General features: G+C 44.1%; 2 protein-coding genes and 1 long non-coding RNA gene across 14 annotated transcripts in view; 1 reads left to right on the plus strand and 2 right to left on the minus strand.

Annotated features, from left to right (window-relative positions):
* LOC126986819 (uncharacterized) overlaps positions 1 to 12,320 on the minus strand; it is a 36,867-nt gene extending 24,547 nt beyond the window's left edge. Inside the window, exon 1 of the long non-coding RNA XR_007739986.1 lies at positions 12,007 to 12,320. This is a non-coding gene — a long non-coding RNA (uncharacterized LOC126986819). The remainder of the gene's footprint in view (positions 1 to 12,006) is intronic.
* Positions 1 to 22,761, plus strand: part of LOC126986811 (uncharacterized) — a 108,987-nt gene that overhangs the window by 14,352 nt on the left and 71,874 nt on the right. For 5 of the 12 annotated variants that reach the window (XM_050843181.1, XM_050843179.1, XM_050843187.1 and 2 more), the window contains exon 1: positions 13,740 to 14,042. The exons of 3 other annotated variants lie outside the window; for them this stretch is intronic. The gene's annotated coding sequence lies outside the window, so the exon portion shown is untranslated. 4 more of the 12 variants (XM_050843182.1, XM_050843180.1, XM_050843189.1 and 1 more) reach the window with 2 other exon arrangements.
* On the minus strand, positions 659 to 3,610 carry LOC126986814 (uncharacterized). The gene is made up of 2 exons (XM_050843190.1): positions 2,716 to 3,610; positions 659 to 2,534 (listed from the first exon to the last, which is right to left on the minus strand). Exon 2 carries the CDS (start codon positions 2,517 to 2,519, stop codon positions 1,584 to 1,586), a length of 936 nt encoding a protein of 311 aa, XP_050699147.1. The 5' UTR covers positions 2,520 to 2,534; positions 2,716 to 3,610; the 3' UTR covers positions 659 to 1,583.

Below are 22,761 nucleotides of genomic sequence, written 5' to 3' on the forward strand. Positions count from 1 at the left end.
TTTATTGAGCCAGAGGCCTTCTAGTAGCCATGGAGGTCACAGCATCCCTGACAGTGAACAGCCTGGGTCTGGTCCCCTTGCCCAGCACCTTTGCTGCGTCTTCACAGAGAGCAAGAGGGAGCTTTCTTCTTTACTTCTTGGCCTCTGAGTGTGTTTATTTGTCTTCGTGGTTGTTTGTTCTTTTGAGTTTTTGTCTCCTTTAATCTTGTTGGTGATGATTTAATTCTTTCATGTTAAAACATGTCTTGTTTTATTTCATTTTCTCTCTTTTATTTGTTTTTGATCCACGTTATCTTGTTCTTTATCTCAAAGCGACGGCGCTCTGCACACTTCCCTGCTCTGTTCTTTCCCTTCCTTGATGCCCTTTGCTGTGCTGCCTGTTCTGCAGCATTGTTCTGTCTCTGTTTTCCGCTTCCTATATCCACAAGGTGCTTTTCAGCTGCCTGCTGCATGGTTGCCTCCAGGTTGTCAAGGACAGCTAGTTCACTGCTCTGGGTCTATTTTGCCTCAGTTTCTTTGATGCAGTTGTCAAAATATTGGGGTTGAAAACCAGTAACTGTGATGCACTCTGTTACATTTTATGGAATTTGTAGATGCTTTTGGTATTCACTTTGAAGCATGTTTCTATGAGGCTGTGATCTTTGTCCCAACAGCCACCCCTGGTGCTGGTGCAGGAGCGAGGGTCTGAGGCGGGTGCCATGCTCAGTGCTCGCTGTGTCTTCACTGCCGCTGACTTCTGTTGCAGTGGAGGCTGCAGGGCAAGGCAGCAGCCTGAGGGGCCAGGACCAGCAGGAGCAGCCTGCCACTGCTGTGAGGATCAGTGCCAGACCATGCAGTACAGTACAGTGCAATTCCTTCATCATATTTTGTGCCAAAGAAAAAAATCAGTGACAAAACTTTGTACAGTACCTGTGTACCGCCTTTGTATTGTAGTAGCACTATAAGATATTGTACTGTAATTTTGTACCTGAAATTGTAGCTCACTTAGGAAGGAAGGCACCTGCACAAGCTTCACTCAGGCCAAGAATTTGAAGCCTGGCTGCTAGTTGCCAAATGCCAGGTTTGGGGAGTCCCTTGAGAGGCTGACAGGGCCACACCCTCCCAACCACACCCACCCCAGTGACCAACCCCTGAAGTCAGGGTTGAGGTCAAGACAGGGTGGGCTGACTGCTGTCAGCCTTGCTGACCTCCCCTCAGGCCTGGTGAGGGAACTGAGACAGGGCCACACCTGGCCTCTAGGCTACCAGGCGTGGCTTGCTGCGGAGAGGTACAGAAAGGTGGAAGAACGCAGATCATTCCTTCTTACCGTACCGTAACAAAGAAATTCCACCCTAATATTGAACTGTGCTGTCACTGTCCTCACAGTCATACAGCACCTTACTGTACTGCATGCTCTGATCAGAGGTGATCAGGAGAACCACCACCACCTTGCTGCTGCATCTCCAGCCATAAAGGATGGGAGAGTTTGAGTGATAGAAGGTTTGAGAGCGAGAGCAAGTTCACCAGACACAGCCTTGCACACACTGGTGAAGGGAAGCATGAGTGCCAAGAGTGTGGGAAAAGACTCCCTGGGAAGGGTGACCTCAACAAACACACCTACATACTCTGGTGGAAGACCTCATGAATGCCAGGAGTGTGGCAAAGTGTTCAGTACGAAGAGTAACCTTAACACACACAGCCTTACACACACTGGTGAGAGACCTCATGAATGCCAAGTGTGTGGCAAAGTGTTCAGTACGAAGAGTAACCTTAACAGACACACCTTTACTCACACTGGTGAAAGACCTCATGAATGCCAAGTGTGTGGCAAAGTGTTCACTCAGAAGAGTAACCTTGACACACACACCCTTACACACACTGGTGGAACACGTCATGAATGCCAAGAGTGTGGCAAAGTGTTCAGTAGGAAGAGTAACCTTGACAGACACACTCCTACACACACTGGTGAAAGACCTCATGAATGCCAAGTGTGTGGCCAAGTGTTCACTCAGAAGAGTAACCTTAACACACACATCCTTATGCACACTAGTGGAAGACGTCATGAATGCCAAGTGTGTGGCAAATTGTTCAGTAGGAAGAGTAACCTTAACACACACACCCTTATACACACTGGTGAAAAACCTCATCAATGCCAAGTGTGTGGCAAAGTGTTCACTCAGAAGAGTAGCCTCAACAGACACAGCCTTGAACACACTAGTGAAAAACCTCATCAATGCCAAGAGTGTGGCAAAGTGTTCAGTGTAAAGAGTCACCTTAACACACAGACCTTTAAACACACTGGTGAAAGACCTCATGAATGCCCTGAGTGTGACAAAAGGTTCAGTATGAAGGGTAAAATAAATAGACACATAGTTATTATACACACTGGTGTAAGACCTCATGAATGCCTTGAGTGTGCTTGAAGGTTCCTTTTTAAGTGAATTGAACAGCCACGTTGTCAGACACTCTGATCTGAGAGAGTTCAAGTGTGATGTTTCTGGAAAACATTTCAAGACCAGGAAGAATATTGCCAAACACATGAAGATCCACTTCCCCTGAGGTGTTGTGTGGTGCTGCTGTATGTGGTGGTGGTGGAGGACACTGTTTGACAACCCCGCCCTGGCTCTGCTGACAGGCCTGACCACGTGGCTGGCTCCCTTGATGTGTCTGCACCAGGTAAGCCTGCCGCCAGGGACGAGTGTAGGGAATTACAGGACTCAAGGCTGGACACTGCACAACACTTAGTCCCTAACCTTGCTGTCATTTCTGAATGGGGGAGGAACTTGGTGTTGGACGATTTCATTCCACGCGACTCCTTCATGAAAAACAAGAAGAAAAAGAAGACGAAGAGAGAAAGACAGACAAAGGGATGGAGGAACAACAAGAACAGAAAAGAAGGAAAGGAATGAAAAGACTAGTGAAAGAAAGAAGAGAAAGATGGACAAGAAAATATTACGAAAAAGCAAGAACAGAAAGAAAAGGAATGGAGGAAAGGAAGAAATTATGAAAGAAGAGGAAGAGAATAGAAGAAGCGTGGAAGAAAAGGAGGAAGAGGAGCAGCATGAAGATGGCAAGACGGGGATAGTTAGAAAAGGGTCATCAGCATCTTAGTTTATGGTCTATCTTCTCCCTTTCCTGGGGTGGGGCTTGCCATGGTCCTCCTCCATCTGCTGGTCCGGTGCTAATCCTTCCTTTATTTCCAGCACTCCTAAGTCTTGTGTCACTGTTCCTTTCCCTTATTCCTGTATCATCTTGGTTTATGGTCCATCTTCTCCCTTTCCTGGGGTGGGACTTGCCATGGTCCTCCTCCATCTTGTTGGTCCAGTGCTAATCCTTCCTCTGTTTCCAACACTCCCAAGTCTTGTGTCACTATTCCTCTCCATGCTCTCTTTGGTCCTACAACTGGTCTCCTCCAGGGCACCTCCATTCCCTCCACCACCCTTAGCACTCCACCCTCTGTCTCTCTCCTCACATGTCCCAACCATTGCAGCCTTCTTTGTCTCTCTCTCCTCCGTGTCTCCTTCAAACCACATCTCTTAGCCACTTCCACATTCTTTCCAATGAGTGTATATATGTGTGTAAGTTTGTATAATATATTTCTACCTTACACAACGATTTTGATTATCCAGAGAGAGAGAGAGAGAGAGAGAGATCAGTTATGTGTAAGCATGGTGGTACGGAGGGAGAGACAAGAGAAAGGGCATTGCAAGGAAGAGGGGTGGTAGGGTCTTTGGGACGTATCATGAATGGCAGAAGTGTGAGCATGGAGGTAAAGAGGGATTTGAGAAATACAATAATAGTATCAACCCTCACATATGCAAGAGAAACGTGGGCCTGGAATAAAAGTCAGAGGTCTAGAGTGCAGGCAATGGAAATGAGTTATTTGAGGAGTGCTTGTGGTGTGAGTAGAATAGATGGAATGAGTAATGAAAGTGTGTATGAGCGTTTTGGAATGTGTCATGGGGGTGAAGGGAAGTGTGGAGTGGCGGAAGAAGTGAAGCGACAGACTTTAAAGTGGTTTGGTCACATGGAGCGAATGGAGGAGAGTAAAATGACCAGGAGGGTGTATGTAAGTGAGATAGAGGGAGGGAATGGTAGAGGATGACCAACAGTGAAATGGAGATAGGGTGCAGGAGTACATTAGGGAGAGGGGTGAAAGATCTGTTATTCATTAATGATAACTACTCTGCATTGCTCAGCATCTCACGACAAAAGACCCTCCCAACGGGAATCACATGACTCAAGGCTGGACGCTCAGAACATTAACCTTTGACTTTGCTATCTTTTCTGAATGGGATAGAGGTAAGTTGGTGTCCTTCAGTACCTTAAAAACTCAATTACTCCACCTGTCAGCTCAACACAATCTTCCAAACACCTATCCCCTATTCGTGGCCAACACTCAGCAAGGTCCATGATTTACTACCAAGCAAATGAGTGACTGCATCAACTGTAACTGATGTAATGACCCTCATTTTGGTGTCTCAAGAATGCTCCTCAGCCAGCCACTGTCAGTGGCAGATCTAGAAAATAATTTTGGGGAGGGCGCTAGACACTCTGCTTGCAACCACAATTTTTCAGTTGAATAGAGATTTTGGATTCTATTCCCGGGCAGAGTGAGAGTTGAAAAGGGGTTTCTCTCTTTACACCCCAGCCCCTGCACCTCCGCAGCTGAGTGGTTTCTGTGACCGCCCAAGATCGAAGTAAGTACAGTCAAACCTCACCATTTGCGCACATATAGGCGATCTGAAGGTGCGCAAATGGCGAACTTAATAACCTATAGGGAAAATACATATGGGCGGTCACGGCCCCAAAAAAACCCTACCAGCAAAAAAAAAAAAAAAAAAAAAAGGTCTGTTGGCAGGAAACACGTCATACTCACGGCCAATCGCTCGCTCTTTTCTTCCACTGTACACCTTAATCACTTCCACTTGTGCTATGGTCATCATCGGGTTCTTCCGGGGTTAAGGCTTCGATGACGCTGCTTGCAGCATGATGGTAGTGCAAAGGTGAGGCAGAAAACATCGAATAATCGCAGTCACCACGAGACGAGGAGAGGCGATCGGGTTATGGCGGGAAACATGTTGTGTACGTTAGCAGTGTTCTTCACTGGCGGCAGAGGGCGCGCGGGTGGTAGACAGCGGTAGCTCGCCAGCGGACGCCATTTTGCTGCCAGAACAGCTAGTAAACGTCCTCAGAAGATCAGCGGACGCCATTTTGCTGCCAGAACAGCCAGTAAACGTCCTCAGAAGATCAACGTACGCCATTTTGCTGCCAGAACAGCTAGTAAACGTCCTCAAGATCAGCGGACGCCATTTTGCTGCCAGAACAGCTAGTAAACGTTCTCAAGATTAACGGGCGCCATTTTGCTGCCAGAGCAGCTAGTAAACGTCCTTAGAAGATCAGCGGACGCCATTTTGCTGCCAGAACAGCTAGTAAACGTCCTCAGAAGATCAACGGACGCCATTTTGCTGCCAAAACAGCTAGTAAACGTCCTCAGAAGATCAGCGGACGCCATTTTGCTGCCAGTGAGACGCCATTACCATAGCGGCGAGGTGCGCAAATAGCAAGACCACCTGCGCAAATGATGGGATGATGGCCGCAAATCAAGGCCGCGCAAATGGCGAGGGCGCAAATGGTGATTGCGCAAATGGTAAGGTTTTACTGTATACCTAGAGCGCGCGCTCCTGTGTTGTGGGGTTGGCGGCGGGTAAGGCCAGCTACCCCGGCGCGGCAGCCATCTTGGGAAGCCCACTTTCCCTCATGGTGCACCCACAGAGTTACCAGTTTTCGAGCAGTTTTCAACGTCTGTATATTTCACTATTGGAATGAAATGAAGTAATCAGAAAAGAATGCGGATTCAGGAACTGGGCTTGAAAAAATATTATGATGAAAAATACCTTGAGTACGAAGGATTTGAAGGGAAATAATGCGAGAAAACTTTTATGAGCTACTTTATTTACCTTTCATTTTCGTATATTCGTTCATGTTATTGTTGCATATTTATGCTTATATGATGCTGATATTTTTATCAGGATTACGATGGTGGCCTTATCTTTTCTTAATATCAAATACTAATATCAGGTAAGTAGGGAATTGGTTTGGAGTATGGTATGTAAAATTCCCGGCTGGCCGCTGAACAGCATATGGTTGGGTCGCGGCTGCTGACTTCACTTTTGCTCGCACTTTAGTATTACTTACAAACTACTTATATTTGCTGTCAAAAGCCTTCATTATGTATATGTAATCACAAACATAAGTAGTTAAAATATATGTTTTGTAGAATGTCTTTCCTCATCCATACTTTTTTTTCTTCAGGTGAGGTTTGATAACTGTCATATTTTGCAAGAACTACTTTATAGAACTCTGTCATTCAGTATTGAAATGTTATAAGTGTCTCTATAAAGCAGATTAATATTTATTATGTCAAACACTGAAAAACGTAAATATTGCCACAGTTATGTGTTTGAGGGTTATGTTGAATATCACTTGGAAAAAATAGAAATGTCTTTTATTAATTTCATTATCCACGCACGAAATAAATATTAATTTCATTATCCACGCACGAAATAAAACTAAATAAATAAATATATTATGTACACCATTTTACTGAAATGCAATATATACCAATGAAATACAAATTAATCATTGTTTTTAAACAAAACAAACTTGCTTAATCACTTCCTAATAAGAGTACCTCTTACCTTAGCAGTGGTTGCTTTAGCAAGATGGTGCAAACGTATCTTGCAATATGCAATGACCAATGCTTTAATAAGAGAAAAAATGTGATTGTTATCAGGTGAACATTCAAGCATATGAGCATATTCAGTTTTAAATATTGTAGTTCCAGTTTCTTTTAACACAGTGTCTGCAACTATAGATTGAAGTCTTGGTATATGGTGCAGCACTTTGTCATTACTATTCAGCATTCTCTGAAAAGTTTTCTCTGTAGTTACTGCAGAGCTGGGCACTTCTGACCATCAGTCCGATCGTCCGATCTTCCGATCTAATCGGAACAGCAATTTGCGATCGGAATGCAAAGATTGGATCATCTTTGTAAAAGGTAATCGGACTGTGGAGATCGGAACTTCACAACCTAACTTTCGATCACATAAAAAAAATGTAACGTTGTCATGGCAACAACTGACTGCGGACATCCAGTAACGGAGTTAAACCGACTAACCGCTGTACCTGGTGAGTGACAAACACATTTTTATATACTCTAAGGCTTTACATTCTAGCTAGAGTAATTCATGTATGTGAATATGACTATGTTACTATAGTGACGTAATGTATCGACTCCAATTTGAGCCCTGGCGCGGCATCCAAGAAGCAGGTTGCTTTCCCATTGCTATTCAACGTCCGAACAACCCGCCGCTCACAAGGCAACCAACTAACAACCTCTGCTCGGCGCGATCCAAAGAGAATGGCGGGGACTGGATAGTGGTGGTTGCTAACGCACTTAGCGTGTTCACTGGTGGGCGGGAGTGATACGTCACTGCTACTCACGGACTCGACATCACACGCAAGACAGCCAATCACAAGAAGCCTTTCTCTTAAGGTTGTAGGAGTCACGCGGCATTATTTACAAGCCTTCAGACAGCATATCTTCATCACAGGCTACATTCACAAGTCCTGACAGCGCATTTAACACCAACAGTATGGCTAGTGGACCATCTAAGAAAATGCGTCGGCCACAGTTCAGCTATACGGAGATCCTAACCCTGCCACAGGAGGTGGAGAGTCGGGCTGCTGTGATACGGGGGAAGCTGGACAGCAAAATCACTGCAGACAGGAAGAAAAAAGCCTGGGAGGAAGTAGCTGCAGCAGTCTTTGTTTGTTCAACCACTACAACCATTTCCTGCCTTGGGATAATATGGACCTTACACATACCACAGCTGCCGTCAGGATTTTATCTGGCAATGTAGTAAAATAACTGCATGACACGGTTAATAAGGCTATGATTGGAACAGTGTTAGAAACAAGTTACAAATAATTCCTAGTGTCAAAATATGTGAGCACTGATTAATAATGGGAGGCGTTACTGAGGAGTTGCCCCCGGGGTAAAGTACCCCTTTACCCGTATTTCCTGCAAAATTTATCGCAGAGATGTTAAGATGTTTTTTTCTAAGGGGGGATAAAACTCCTTCATTCATATTTCTTTTCATTGGATATTTTTCTGATGCAAACAAATTTCTGATTTATGAAAAGCACACTGATATCTATCAGGAAAAAATAGTTTCATGAAAAAATTCTGACCTTTGCTATAATAATACCCTTTTGGTTAATAACCAGACATTACCTAACCTAACCTGCCGTCAAGTACCACGGGGGCTGTCCCACTCTCATCTCCATTATTAATCAATCACTGACATATTTTGACACTACCGGGTAGGAATTTTTCTTGACATGTTCCTACCACTGGCTAATAACTTTATAAACCGTGGCGTACAGTCACTTTGCTGTAGTGCCTTTCATCTTGACAGGCAGTCACACCTAAATGTCATTACTGACATTCGACATCATTTTATTCGCTCATTCACAAAAAATCTATAGCCGTGACGTAGGTAACGTTATTTATGGGATTTCATATAACTATTTATTTTTACTTTCTCAAAGAAAAAAAAGCCAGAATCCCGAGGTGAAGATGTAATAAGTATGCAACACCAGAATAACACACACATTCTATATGTGATACGACTGTCTTGCTAGCAGTGTCTCCAATGACATTTTGGAAGGAGCCACTTGCAAATATCTTCAGGGTCAGTACAACCTGGGTGTGGGTTGGCATTACATGGTCACGATGGGTCCTCCTTCGCAGGTGAGGCCGCATCTCCTCGATCATCTGCTGCAAGGCATGCCGAGGGAAGCGGTATTTGAGAATGAGATCGTTGTCATTTAATGCCAGGGGGTAAATGGCGATCCTGAAAACGTCTCTCCCTCCTCATTGCATGATCGTACATACGTGCAAAGATTATTTCCATTTTGGCGCTACTCTACACCAGAGGGCGGCAGAAGAGAAAGGAATGTATGAGACTACTGTCTATAAATGTGAATGGTTTAGGTGGTGAGGAAAAGAGGAGTGATGATTTAAAATTTTGTAATTGGTAGAGTGGATGTGTTGGGAGTGAGTGAAACACATATTCGAGGAACTGGTGTGAGTGATGGTAGAGAGGGTACGTGGGAGGGTGTGCCTGGGGGGGGGGGGGGGGTATGGACGGGGATAGATGAGAAGTATAGAGGCAGGAGTAAGGAAGGATGTGCTATTGTGATGTCTGAAAGAACAAGGTTAAAGATCACCTGGTGTGGGGTCGTAACAGTAGCACAGATGTAATGTAGCACAGCTCAAGACGAGACCAGAGGCAGCAGGATAAGAGTTCCGTCCCCTCTCTATACAGCGGATTGAACAGGCAGAGAGAGAATCACTTCAGCCCACGAAAAGTGATGTCTTCTAAATGAGCACCTCAGCAGAGTGGTGTGGATGTATGTTGCCGGCAGAAGGCTGGAGGTCACTGCGGATATTAACAAGACGGAGATCAGTCAACACCACCGATTCTCCTCGCGGGTTCGAAGCGTGCATCGGCAATTCACGTGAAGCATCACACGTGGATAAGTGGTAGTTACGGTGGCGTGATGTTCCTACGCACACACACACACACACACACACACAAAGTTATGTGAGGGTTGTTGGCGGCCCTTACAGCCAGCAAAACCTGGGTGTGGGTTGGTATTTCATGGCCACGATGGGTCCTCCTTTGCAAGTGAGGATGCATCTCCTTGATCATCTGCTGCAATGCATGCCGAGGGAAGCGGTATTTGAGGATGAGATCGTTGTCATTTAATGCCAGGGGGTCAAGGCGATCCCGAAAACGTCTCTCCCTCCCCATTGCACGATCGTACATACGTGCAAAGATTATTTCCTTTTTGGCGTCAGTCTGCAACAAAATATTGTGGCGACTGCGTGCGCGTCTCCAACGGCACATTTACCTCCTCATCTTCACTGTATTTTCTGGTGTTTCACTTTATGCATTACAAAATCATATTCCCTTGGTGGTAATTCTGGTGGGAGCTCCTAGGAGCAGGCGTCGATGAAATGATGATGATAATGATCTACTGTCAGTCTGGGCCGACATCCAAGAAGCTCAACAACGCGAAAGCAACCAGAGATAGCAATCGCCTGGCCAGAATTTGGTATCCAAAGCTGCGGAGGAGGCCGTTAGCGGGTTGCTAGCGCGGCGCTAACGGGTTGCTAATAACATCACCTCCCGAGGTGGTGTTAAGGGGTTGTTATACTCTATCTCTGTATTCATTCCCACCTATAGCGCTTGGGCAATGTTCTCCGTCCCCACGTTTTATTTTCTTATTGTCCAGGGGGAGGCCGACAGGTACCGCCCCCCTCCCTTGTTGTGCATTCCTTCCAACCATTGTATCTTTTTATTTTCATGGTGCTCCCTACACATGTACTAATAGTTGTATCATCACACACTGTCCTGCCTGGGGGTTGGGATGGCATGTTCCTCCCTTCTCCCTTGTTGTTTACCTGTAACAATAAACTATCAATCAATCAATCTTACCAAAATACATATGTGCACAAAATAACCTGATATTAACGGTTTGCAAGAATTTCCACCAAGGGAGTATGATTTTGTAATGCATAAAGTGAAACGCCGGAAAATACAGTGAAGATGAGGAGGTAAATGTGCCGTTGGAGACGCGCACGCAGTCGCCACAATATTTTGTTGCAGATTGACAGTAGAGTAGCGCCAAAAAGGAAATAATCTTTGCACGTATGTACGATCGTGCAATGGGGAGGGAGAGACGTTTTCGGGATCGCCTTGACCCCCTGGCATTAAATGACAACGATCTCATCCTCAAATACCGCTTCCCTCGGCATGCCTTGCAGCAGATGATCAAGGAGATGCATCCTCACTTGCAAAGGAGGACCCATCGTGGCCATGAAATACCAACCCACACCCAGGTTTTGCTGGCTGTAAGGGCCGCCAACAACCCTCACATAACTTTGTGTGTGTGTGTGTGTGTGTGCGTAGGAACATCACGCCACCGTAACTACCACTTATCCACGTGTGATGCTTCACGTGAATTGCCGATGCACGCTTCGAACCCGCGAGGAGAATCGGTGGTGTTGACTGATCTCCGTCTTGTTAATATCCGCAGTGACCTCCAGCCTTCTGCCGGCAATATACATCCACACCACTCTGCTGAGGTCCTCATTTAGAAGACATCACTTTTCGTGGGCTGAAGTGATTCTCTCTCTGCCTGTTCAATCCGCTGTATAGAGAGGGGACGGAACTCTTATCCTGCTGCCTCTGGTCTCGTCTTGAGCTGTGCTGCGTCCACACCCCTGTCACACATTTGGCTCACTTTTCTGCGGGATTCAGACCATCTATAGTTCCTTGCATTTACATCCAAACACTGCGTTCTAGCACGGAAAAGATCACCTCCCAGGCTTCCCTCATAGCACATCTCACACTTTGGGGCCTCTTTCTCCCTGTACCAGTCGAGAGTTTCCTTTCTTTTCATCTCCTTCTTCCACTTGCTCAATCCCTCATCTTTAACTGCCATATCTATTACATTCTTCCACTTTCTTACATCCCACTCAAACCCCTCTCCATTTCTGTTTGTTATTCTCCATTCAAACACATTTTGCCTATCCTCAAAGGGTCGGTACACCCACCTACTTAGCATAACATTCCTGTCTATCATTCGCCCACATTTATTCGCCCATTTGCCATCTCTTGTATTCCACAAGTATACTTTTCTTGCTAATCTTGCATCCTCCATTTGTTCCAGTCTCACTTTATATCTCAAGGTTGCCTTTACTAGTCTTTCCCTAAACGTGCTCCATCCCATGTCACCCCTTAGAGCCTCTACTACTGCAAACCTTGGTGCATTCAGTGCCATTCTTACTACCCTATTCTGCCCCACCTCCAATTTTTCTATCTCACTCTTGTTCCATGTCATCACATTCATTCCATACGTAATGCTCGGGACAGCCACACTCTTCCAAACCTCACGGATGACATCATACTTGCTCGCTCTCATCCTCGCTGCACTCCCTAAACGGCCTACCCACTGGTTTGTCAAACTTATCTTTACATTCTTGGCCCTGCCGCATCCATTTACCTCCATCGACACCCCTAGATACTTGTATTCTTCCGTCTGTTCCAACTCGAATTCCCTTCCAGTCTCCAAGTTGTTTCTCTCTCATCCTCTGACCTATTGACTATCATAATCTTGCTCTTCTCACTACAAAATCTAACACCAAAATTTCTTCCATAGCCCCCTACCACATCTAACATTATTTGTAAGTCTCCCGCAGAGTCACTCAAAATCACAACATCGTCCGCATACAACAACACACACAACTTGTCCTCTCCAACTTTCACTCCTGCATTCATTCTTCTCATCCTAACTGTCAGCTCCTCTGTATACAGGCTAAATAATGTTGATGACAGAATGCAGCCCAGCTGCCTCACTCCTCTCTCGCTCTTCACCCAGTCTGTCTCTAGGTTCTCTAACCTGTATTTAGCTTTTGTGCCTGCATACATACGTACTCCTAATTATGTTCACAAACTTATCACTCAATCCAATCTGCTCCAGCACTCTACACAACATACGAGCCTATTCCCTGTCATAAGCTTTCTCTATGTCTAGAAAACCTAAGTACAACTTTTCTCCTGCTCTCTTTTTCCTTTCAATCAGTTCATTCACCACAAACATATTATCTTCAGCTCTCCTGTCAACCCGGAAACCATTCTGTTCCTCACCTAGCTATACCCTATTCCTCTCAATCCATTTACACAACCTTTCATTCAGCACTGCACAAAAAACTTTCCCTACTGTGTTTACAAGGAAGATTGGTCTGTAATTCTTAAGCTCCTGTCTACTCTTGTGGCCACCCTTATGTATCAGTCACCTTACATTCATTCCACTTGCTCGGCACTCTCTCCTCCTCCCACACCTGGTTAAACAAGTCAGTCATTCTGTCAACAACACTCTCACCACCATTCTTATAATAAATGGTCCAGGAGAAGGGGGCATAGCCCCCCCCTGGACCCCCCCACATATATATGTGACTTATTTCAGCAAGGAGGTATATATTTCTAGCAGCATCGGCTGCACCGTCGCCAGAGGAGGCGACGCGCTTTCGTAAACATTATCCCTTAATTATTTTCAAGAGTTAAAAAAAAGTCCTTGAATTGGATTTTCAAAGCGTTTCCATGACTGTTGAAGGTTTGTAGAAAAGATATATGAAGAGATACTGAGGTTTCATAAGGTAGGTAATGAGATACTGGCACGGACCTAAAACGAATCTTAACCACTGCCTCCCTCATATTCTCTTCATCTGTAATTATTACGCCATCCACCTTCAGTCTTTTTACATTATCACTCTCACTCATCCTCTCACCTCTTAGGAATCTATACCATTCATGGCCACCCTCAAGCCCCTTCTCTCTCAGGCTCAGCCCAGCCAAGGATTGCCGGTAGAACGTCCTCGTCACTATCTTGGCTTCTTCTATCTTTCCTCCGGTCAAAGAAAGCTTGAAATAGTTGCGGTATGCACGGACCCTGCCCTACCATTGTATGTGTGTGTGTGCGTGTGCGCGCACGCTTTGTTTTGATCTGTCGCTCTTCCAGAGGCGTTCTATTTACCCAGAGCGAATCCAGATCAGATTCAGATCCGGGCCAATGATCCAGAACTGATCAGTGTTCTAAATAGAAGAGGTTCGTTTCGTCGGTCGCTGCTGCCTAACATATCCTTCCCATGCATTCTGATACGCATCCTCAGCTTCCTCGCTATCATGCCTCTTTCTCTTCAGCCGCCGACACAGTTTATTCAGCCTCTTCCGCTCCTTCCTTGCTTCCCTAACACTTGCATTCCACCACGGTTTGCTCACGGTCACGGTTACGCTAAATGGAAGACGCTATATAAGGAGGACCTAAAAAAAAAGGGAAAAAAAGAAATGTTTGTTGACATTGTGACGTCACGTGCTCGGTCGGCAGTGTAGTGGCGGCCGCGTTTGTGTCCAGCTCTGAATTGACAGGTGAGTTATAACCAGTGTGGGAGGTGTTTGGGGCTGTGTGAGTGTTGGCAGGTGTTGGGGGCTGTAAGTATGTGTAAATATATAGAGTGTCAGGGTGGGGCACGTGTTATAGGCAGCCCAAGATCACCTATTTGACCTGGATTTCGTAGGAGTTTGGGGCATTTCCAGGGGTAGTTTTAAGACCCTTCCACTGTACCTTGCACCTGAAAAAAAAACACTCGTGAAAACCCGATTAATCTCTTTTTCGGGCTTGGGAAATAGTTGATGTGGGAGCTGGAAGTGTCTCACCTGGTTAACTCACCTGGTTGCTACCCCATGTGCACAAGTTAGGCAATATGAGGTATACAAAATAGGGACAGAAAGGGGCTGCTGAAATCTGTAGGTACGCCAGTCTGTCAGGGTTTATATATAACTGAGTAAGTATGAGACAATGGACATGTTTCCGGTCAACATATTTATTTCGAATTCTCTCTGTATGGATAAAATAGGCCCTAAATTCAGTATTATTATAATGTTTGCCCATACTCACCCCTCGCAACCAAAATTGGCTTGGGGCCCATTGAGACTTCGGGGAATGCGGTGGTAAACATGAAATGCATCGCAAATGCATAGTTTTTGAGTTATGAGGGGTTGAAAAATACCCTAGATGTAGGGAAATTCCTTACAATTACTTAGATGTAGGGAAATTTCATACATTCCGTGTTTTTTTTTTCAACGTACAGAAACCACGCAAGGTAATTATTGAAAATACGATATTACGCCTCCATATTGTACTTAAGGGCATATTATACATACGGATGATGTGTTTACATGGCGACGCCATTGCAATATGAGCAGCATTGCCAACGATCCGGTAAGCAATGATACGCTAGGTGAGACCAGGTCCACCACGCGTGGTTATTTATTTATTTATTTTTTTTGGAACACGCACCTTTACCTAATACTATTTCCGATGGTACGCTAGGTTAGCGATGGTATGCTTAGTTAGCCATTAGCCCACCCATGTGAGACCAGGTCCACCACACGTGGTTATTTTCGTTTTAGAACACGCACCTTTAAGAGGGGGGGTCCAGGGGGGGGGCACAGCCCCCCCTTGGTTGGCAGGGGGGTCGAGGGGGGCGAAGCCCCCTCGTTAGCAGGTCGTAAAGTTTGGTTGGAGTAGTTTAAATATGCTCCCCCACCCAAATACCCCGAGTTCACGCAGGTCCCCCAAGATCGTTGGGGGAAGGGGATTAATTCGGCTTCTTTACTTTTAAGTACTTTTTTTTTTATTTTTTTTTACTATGATATATGGAGGCATATTATCGTATTCAGGAGGCGCGGAGTCAATATCCACAATCACCTTGTATACTGGGAATACGAGCCCGTGAAGCAGATTCAAAATCCGGTCAGTAAGGATTCACGTGTTCGAACAGCTCGGGCAAGAGGTTCGAGAGCCTGCACTTCCTGCACAAGCCGCAGTATTGTTAAAGAAGCCTGCACTTCCTGCACAAGCCGCAGTATTGTTAAAGGCAGTATTGTTGGATGGATCCCGGCTAGCTGGTGGTTTTACTTGTGTCAGTGATAAACAATGAAGATACACTGTGTTTGGTGCCACGGACTCTACTTGGAGGACAGAAACCTTGTGATGAGGTGACAACCTACTAGTGAGAGGGCATGAGTGTGGTGGAGGCGGTTTATGTGAGCACAGATTGCCGCTGGTGCCACACCAGATGGTGAGGTGAGCATCGTTTGGCGGGTTCACTACGCTTCTCTCCCAAAACAAGCTTGGAGATCCACTGAGTGCGTGGTTTTCATATGGGAAACACTAAATTCGTCGCAAACGCTTATTTTAATGGTGGTGGGAGGAAAAATTCCCTAAATTTAGGGAATTTCCCTAGATCTAGGGAGTTTTTATCCCCCCCCCCACACACACACACACACACACTAAAAAAATACGCGAATGCGACGGATTTTGTGTCCCCCACCCGAAACCCCGCATTCCCACCAGGTCCCCAGGCTTGTATGGGGGGGAGGGGGGAGTATGGGCAAACACTAGAATTTTACCCTAAATTCAGCTATGGTACTATTTTTTCTTCATGTAAAATAGTAAATGTGGTAGAAAATATGGATTAAAGTTGAGGAAAAATCATGTGACCTGGAAGTGGGTGCTGATTGGTCGTGACGTCTCGATGCACGTCGGAAGGCCGCCAACTTTGTGTTACTCTGAGATTTCGTGTTGTGGTGTTTGTTTCTAGTGGCTAGCAATGCCTGGAGTCGTAACCCACAGTCGTTGGTGCTTCGTGCCAATGTTCAAGAGTATATATATATACGGACAAAAGTACTCCACGTAAGATATTTCTGTCTGTGTTCGTGAATCCTGCAGTAAGATTCTTTAGTTTCCCCTCGGATTAACTTTTCATCGTGAACTCAACTATCCTCTCTACTGTCACGTCCTCTGATTATAAAATATTGGTCTGCATTCGTTTTCTTCTTATTTATCTTCAGGCGTTTATTCTATCTCTCTGACATTTCAGAGCCATTGTTTTCTCTAGGTTAGGCTAGGTAAGTTTCCATAACACTAAATAATACTAATATAGATTCAACCTTGAATATTTTCTATAGTTCCCCCTTGGACTAACTTTAATCGTGAACTCAACTATTTTCTGCAGAGCAGAGGCGAATCAATTGATTTCACTCCCATTTTAGTAATATAACTTATTTCCAACACTCTTAACCCTTTCATTGCTAAGTGCTCGCAACAAGACTACCCCCTCAGGCGTGCTTGGGCGCCCCAGCGAGGGAAGGGGATCTCTTTTAACCGCTGTATCTCAAAAACTATTCATCACTGCTACAAAGCAAAAACACCATTGGAAAGAGGAGGCCAAGATCTATAAGATTCGGATATGTAAGCCTCTCATGCAAATGTACAGGCACGTTCAGGGGGTGTTTTTTGCTGTGAGTGCAACTGGCGCTCGCATTGAGCTTTTAGCACCACCAGCAAGTGACGCTAGTGCTCGCTCTTTTAACCTCTGTATCTCAAAAACTATTCATCAGAGCTAAAAACAAAAACACCATTGGAAAGAGGAGGCCAAGATCTATATGATTCGGTAATGTAAGCCTCCTGCGAAAGTACAGGCACGTTCAGGGGGTGTTGCCTGTGAAGACGTACATTTATTCGTGCGCGACGGTCAGCCGTAAGGCAACTACTGCAGATCTCTTGATGATGGGGTGCTGGCAGGGCAGTATTGCCAACTGAGAAATTTACAACTATTTGGTCAAAATATCAGTCATGTGATAGATGAAGCTATGCAAAAATGTCGCTATATTGGACAACAACATCCACCAGTTGCTCGTCCGTAGATTTTCCGCGCTGGGCTGACATGATTTTCCACCAAATTTAGTGGAGAACCCACTCAATTGGCAATGCTGTGTTGTGAGAAATATTGTTGGAACACTCTCATACACGGGAGATTTGAGTGTGGCTGGAGCTCGCAGCGAGCGTTTAGCACCACCAGCAAATACGCCTAACGCTCGCTGCAAGCGTTTAGCCATGAAAGGGTTAAGGTGTTCTGTAAGCACCTATAACATACCTGTTGGGTGCAGTTTGGAGCTGGAGTGGCCATAGCTGATAAAAACAATGGACACAACACTGGTACTGTCATCTGCTGTACTCTTGCTTCAGCCTGATAACATCACGAGCTAATGGTGGCGTCTCCCCGTGAAATGAGAAGAATTTGAGATATCTCTCCAATATCCAGTCAACTAGCGATTTATAGGATGTAATATGTGCACTACGTTATCATTGGTACGTGGTACAATGCATTTCAAGGCTCTTCCCACAACTGGAAACATGTCCATTAAGTAAAAAAGACCGAGTTGTGTACCTTGCACAGATCACTTTATATTGATGGGTGTATTAACCCGTGGGCTTCGGCTATGGGAAAGCCGAGAAGTGGCCAAGAAATAACAAAATTACACTGCATTTTGAGACTAAGAAAAGAGCATGGAACGTACATCAGAGTACTCCTTTCATAACCATAAAGCCGTTAAAAATATTTACTTTTACTCAAAGCCCATTCTTTTTGGATGGTGTTTGTTAGAAAATAAACACTCTCGTGATGTGTGGCATCTAGCCAAGAGTAGCTTGTTGTCTACTATAGAGAATTTCACAAGTGATTACTGTATTGATAGCTAATTCAGTATGCCTTGACTTTACAGCACCACCTATGACAAAAAAGTCCACCTCAAGATCACTCTCCTACCACAATGACCTAGGGCATTCATGGTGGGTTGCGCTACGCCACCACCGCCTACAATTAGCTCGAATTAGGCGTTTTATGGCAAGCCCTTTTTAGGGTCCACCGTACCACAACCATGACTCGTGAAAACCCTTAAAAGGGTCTGCCAACATTCTCGGGTTAATTATTGTTTAGACTACTAGGTGTATGCTGTGATTACTAGAGTATTTAGGTTAGAATTTAATCAAACTTGTAAAGAATGGGACCAAGGGATACATGTAGGACAGATTTGAAACTAGGTAAAGAATCCAGTGCAACCACCTCGTCAGGTAACGAATTCCACAGGCTGATGTGTCGCATCGAAAAGAAACATTTTCTGGCTTCAAGAGAACTGTGCGGTTGAAATATTTTGTACCTATGACTTCTTAAGCCCAGTGAGGGAGCCAAAATAAAAATATCTTCAGGACGAATACCACACTCTCCATGAAATATCTTCCAGTATTTTATTGTATGTGCATGGAGCAATTGTCCTTGAATTGAGTACAAATCTAAAGCTTGTAAACGTTCAGCATAAGTTAATTCAGCTAATCCATCGATATGATGAGTCCAGGGACTGCTGCACCGACTCAAGTAACTTGTATTGGTCCGTGGTCGTGGTTGAGGGTGGACGTGCCTGTGAGAGCTCTGTAAAAGTGAAGGAATTCTCCAATAGTAATATTGCCAGAAGAATGAATCGTTCGAAGAATAATCTGTCTAATAAGCAGACGGGTACAAAAACCAAGGATACTGTTGAATCTGGCAAAACAAGCCTTGCGGCTGGAGATGGGGATGATCAGCTGACAGGGGCAGACGATAGCGACGCAGATAAACAAACAGACATATGCCCAGTCTGTAAGGTTAAGGTTGGTGAGGAAGACAAGGCTCAAGGCTGTGAACTATGTAAAATATGGCACCACATAAAGTGTGAGGAGGTCACTGAGGCAGTGTATAATTTCCTGAGCAGCAATCAAGTAAGTAAGTTCACTGGTATTGTACCAAATACGATATTGTTGCAGGGAAATTGTTCAAACAAGTAACCAACATATCCAAGAGACAGGATAAAGTAGAAAGACATATGGATACCCTGGAAACTAAAACCACTGAGGCCTTAGAGGAGATCAAGAGTGATGTCAAGAATCTGAAGGAGGAAATTAGAGATGATATCAGGTCTCAAGTGAATAGTGAGTTACAATCTAGGATTGATGAAGTCAAGCAGAAAGTTGGGGAGGAAGTCAAGAGTGTGATTAATGATGCAGTGGAAAGCAAAATAGTTGATATAACAGTCGACACGAGGAACAAATTGAGTGCAGAGGTGAAGGAAGATTTTGCAAAATCCTTCAGGGATGTCTTGAAGACAGAGGCATCAAAGGTTTGCAGTGGGTCTAGTAGTACAGAAGGAGCTACTACTTTTGGGCTCCTCAATGCTTATAATGGTAAAGAACTGTTGGATAAAACTATATAAAACTACCAATCAAGTACAAAATAGATTAGAAAGGAAAAACAACTTTGTCTTGTATGGTATCCCAGAGAAGGTGAAAGAGGGCATGAACTTGGCAATTAGGTCTGAAAAATATGAGCATGACAAGCTAATTTTCATAGAATTATGCAGTGAGATGGGCTTGACATGTTTTGACAGTGATATTGAGGAGATAATATGAATTGAAAGATACAAGGGAGAAACAGAGCAGAGTAGCCTACCAAGGCTCATAGTGGTGACTCTGAGAGGATCCTTGAATGAAAGGATTATGAGAAACTTGTTCAGGCTGAAAGATGCCAAAAGTGAAATATTTAGGAAGGTTGGTGTGTCTCATGATATGACCATTGAGGAAAGGAAAAGAGAGAAGGAACTCAGAGCAAATGCCGGAAAGAAAAACACCGAGGAGAAAGATTCGGGAAACTACTATGTAGTAAGAGGAAGTCCCTGGAACCGGTATATACTGAAGGTAAAGAGGTGGAGGAATGAGAAAGAGGAACCACAAGCATAATCAAAAATAAAATATGTACATCTGGGTCAAGTAAAAAAGACTCGTGTGTTATTTTGTAATGTCGATGTATTAACTAATGATAAAATAGTGGAACTGAGAGCAAAAGTTGAAGTACAGACACCCCCTCATGTGATAGCGTTACAGGAAGTCAAACCAAAAAATCATCATTTTGATAGAGACATTGCAGAGTATAACTTTGAAGGGTATGAGAGCATTGGAAAAAATCTAGCACATGAGGATAAGGGAAGAGGACTGTTAGTATATATAAATAAGGATATAGCCTATGACATTATCCAGATGAAAGAGGAAGCTTGCAAGTATATAGCAGTTAAGATCAACTGTAAAAATGAAGAACTATTGTTCACGTCTATTTATAGGAGCCCAAGCAGTGATAATGAAAATAACGAGAAAATACTGAAGTTACTACAAGAAACCAGCGAATACAGTACAAGACACAAAATTATTGTTGGGGATTTCAACTTGCCTAATATAGAATGGGGACACTTAACATGCAAATCTGGGGAGGACAGCCTTAGCCTGAGTTTCATAGAAAAGGTCCGGGATTGTTTTTACACTCAGCACATACAGGAGATCACCAGATTCAGAGGGACCTGTGCTGGGAACATATTAGATCTGGTATTCACTGATGATGACACAATGTTGAGGGACTTAGAGATAACGAGCCCACTTGGGAGGAGTGACCACGGATGTGTTAGTTTTAAATGTGATATAGAATCCCAGGACGGGAAGAGCAAAAATAAAATTTATCTTTATGAAAAAGCGGATTTTGATAAATTAAAAGGATTGTTATCAATTGATTGGGACGTATACCTTGATACTCATGACATACATGAAATGAGGAGGAGATTTAAGCTGAAGTTACTAGAGGCTGTCAAGGTATGTATTCCTCAAAGGGAATTCAGAGGTAAAGATACACTCAGGAAGAGGACAAACAAAGGCTTGGAAATAAACAGAAAACTGTGGACAAAGATCAAGAAGAAAAAACGAGATTGGAATAGAGTGAGAAGAATGCAGGATGGTGGCATACATGGGTCAAGTGAATATATACAAATGCAAGAGGATTACCGGAGATTAAGCAATCAAGTTCGAAAGGAGACTAGAAATGCTACTAAGGACACCGAAAAGACCATTGCTCAGAATGTCAAAACAAACCCTAAGATATTCTGGAAGTACGTACAATCAAAGACTAAGTCATCAGTGGGTGTATGTGACCTTTATACGAATACTGAAAAAACAGCCAAAACACAAAGCGACAAACAAAAAGCAACGGTGCTGGCGAACTTCTATAGTCCTGTTTTTACCGAGGAACCTGATGGGATGATACCCAACGTTGATATTAAGAATGTCCCTCCCCTACCAGACATAGAATTTACATGTGATGCTATTGAAAGAGTGATCGATAAAATGCAGCGTCATAAGTCTCCAGGCCCAGAGGGGTTGCACCCACGGGTGATAAAAGAGGTGAAGGGAATAATTTCCCCGCCACTCAGGAAGATATTCATGTTGTCGCTGCAGAGCAATGAGTTACCTGAAGACTGGAAAATCGCGAACATTACACCGATCTATAAGAAGGGCAATAGAAATGAACCAGGTAATTACAGACCTGTGAGTTTGACCTGTGTCATATGCAAAATAATGGAAACCATAATAAGAGAAAAAAAATTTGAGCATTCGAAGAATTATCAACTACTCAGCAGATAACAATACGGATTCATGATGGGCAGATTAACGGTGCTGCAGCTTATTACCGTGCTAGACATATGGACACAGTATCTGGATGAAGGTATATTGCGACTTTGCTAAAGCATTTGATAAAGTTCCACACCAGAGATTAATTGAGAAAATAAAAAGTTATAACATCAGGGGCAACATTTTAAACTGGATAGCAGCATTCTTGACAGAGAGAAAACACAGAGTTATAGTAAATGGAGACGAATCAGACTGGCAAATGGTTACTAGTGGAGTGCCCCAAGACTCAGTGCTTGGACCACTGTTGTTTATTATGTACATAAATGATCTACCAGATGTAACACTCAACAGCGAATTATTTTTGTATGCTGATGATACAAAGGTCTACAGACAAATTGGTAAGAGAGAGGACTGTGTTAAACTGCAGGAAGATCTACAGGATGCAACATTGGTTGGAGAAGTGGTTGTTGGAGTTCCACCCTGAAAAGTGCAGTGCTATGAGGACAGGAACATCAAATGAAGAAAAAGGTCACATCCAATATGAGGGAGGAGCTAAAGGACATCACGGTGGAAAAGGACTTGGGGGTTTGGACTGATTGCGAGCTGAAGTTTAAAGAACACCGTACAAGGAAAATCAATAAGTCTAACGGATTGGTCGGGCTGATCCGACGTACACTCGTGACACTGAATGAGTCAAAACTCATTATTGTTTATTGCCTTAGTTCGACCACACCTAGAGTATGCAAACCAAGTCTGGTCCCCAAG

The sequence above is a fragment of the Eriocheir sinensis genome, chromosome 63 (assembly GCF_024679095.1).
Source record: "Eriocheir sinensis breed Jianghai 21 chromosome 63, ASM2467909v1, whole genome shotgun sequence".
Lineage (NCBI taxonomy): Eukaryota > Metazoa > Arthropoda > Malacostraca > Decapoda > Varunidae > Eriocheir > Eriocheir sinensis.

Bases quoted from the DNA above. Each gene is read 5' to 3' on its own strand.
- LOC126986814 (XM_050843190.1), bottom strand. From the start codon at position 2,519: ATGTGTTTGGCAATATTCTTCCTGGTCTTGAAATGTTTTCCAGAAACA.